The sequence below is a fragment of the Morus notabilis genome, unplaced genomic scaffold (assembly GCF_000414095.1).
Source record: "Morus notabilis unplaced genomic scaffold, ASM41409v2 Scaffold4157, whole genome shotgun sequence".
NCBI lineage: Eukaryota > Viridiplantae > Streptophyta > Magnoliopsida > Rosales > Moraceae > Morus > Morus notabilis.
In genome coordinates this window covers 1-1,608 of record NW_010363216.1, presented here as the reverse complement: position 1 = coordinate 1,608, position 1,608 = coordinate 1, and the positions used below count along the sequence as shown (strand labels likewise).

Genomic DNA, 1,608 nt, shown 5'->3' with positions numbered 1-1,608 from the left:
TTGGGTTTTTTTTTTTTTTTTTTTTTTGGAGGGACAATAAATTTTTTTCTTTTTGAATATTTTTATTGAACAACACAAAAGCACCGACGATCATTGAGGGAAAAAAAATCACCAACAATGTTAAACACTACAGTGATAAAAATAGGTGCATGAGACCATAAGACACTCCCTAATAATGTTAAAAAGTAGGAAAAAAAGAAAAAAATGCTCAGAGCATACCGATCATCAATTGATGACGGTTTCATCTGCCTTCTGTTACCATTGGTATTGTTGTGACAAGTATATCATACTGTCCGTACACTAATAAAAATGAATGCCTGGGTGCCTTCAAGAAGATCTGCTGCTGTATCAGTATGAGCTCTAATTTCTTGTCAAAATTCTAATGTCAATCGTTCCAAAATTGTCTTCGACAGAAAAGGAAGATCTTATACTCAAAGGAATAAACAAATACCGGAAATCGGTGAACGTCTCTGAACTGGCGGAAAACGACAAAGCGTCCTGCCTCGCCGACGAAATCGCCGACGACCTAGAAGACCAGCCGTGCTCCGGCGCCGACAAATTCGCCGACGATCCGACCCGTACGGTCACGGAGCTCGTCAATTTCCCCAAGCTCGCTAACAAGTGCGACATCAACATCACCACCACCACCGACGGCGTCATATTGCCGGTCTGCGTCCCCGATCTCGTCTCCGAACTCGTGCTCGGAAACTACACGCATTCGCCCTATAAGAAGTTCCTCAAAGACTCCAAGTACTCCGGCACCGGCGTCGGCTCCGAGGGGGCCTGGATCGTCGTCGTTTTGACCACCGATAAGCCGACAGGGAGCTTCTCGGCCGCAACCTCCTTGGCGGCGTTTGGGATCGTTCAGGCTTTGGTGGTGTCGTTTTTGGGATCGGTTGTCGCTCTCTTGTACTGATGTTTGAACTTTTTATTTTTTATTTTTTATTTTTATTTTTGGCCATTTGGTGTTAGTTGTGTCTAATGTTTGTTGCTTGTGGATTGATTTGTGATTGTTCGTTGGGAAGGATTGAACCGTGAAGTAACTTTCATTGCAATTTGCAAAGGATTGAATGATTGTTTTTTTTTTTTTCATTATTATTATTATTTTTTCATGTGCGTGTAATAAATGGTTTTTAAAGATATTTCTTCTATTTTTTATTTTTTAATTTGGCTAAAGAATTTTTCTCTTTTAGAACAATTTGGGTGAAGGATTGAGAAGGTTACCTAACATTTTATTTTATGTAAAAAACAACGAAATTAAAGTTAACGATGGTTACTAAAAAAATTTAAGAAAAACTTAATTTGGGTGAAGGAACCGAACACAGATTGTGTTCTTCGTAAATTCTAGATTTACACTAGAACACAATTTTTTGTTTTTTTATACATTCTAAATTTACAAAGTAAATTCAGAACTTTAATAATATTATAAGATAAATATTTTTTTTTATTTTTATTCGTAAATCTTAGATTTACTTAGTAAATTCAAAATTTACCATCAGAACCCAGATTGTATTATCTATAAATTCTAAATTTACATTGTAAATTTAAGATTTACCATCAGAACATAATTATTACTCCTTGATAAATCTTAGATTTACATAATAAATT

At 36.1% G+C, this 1,608-nt stretch overlaps 1 protein-coding gene across 1 annotated transcript; it reads left to right on the top strand.

Annotated features, from left to right (window-relative positions):
• The first annotated feature begins 218 nt into the window (after positions 1–218).
• LOC21383813 (uncharacterized GPI-anchored protein At3g06035) lies at positions 219–1,080 on the top strand. The gene has a single exon (XM_010103735.2). It carries the CDS (start codon positions 383–385, stop codon positions 914–916), a length of 534 nt encoding a protein of 177 aa, XP_010102037.1. The 5' UTR covers positions 219–382; the 3' UTR covers positions 917–1,080.
• Positions 1,081–1,608: the final 528 nt, after the last annotated feature.

What these genes read in the sequence shown, in the direction of transcription:
- LOC21383813 (XM_010103735.2), top strand. Translation starts at nt 383, where the DNA reads ATGTCAATCGTTCCAAAATTGTCTTCGACAGAAAAGGAAGATCTTATA.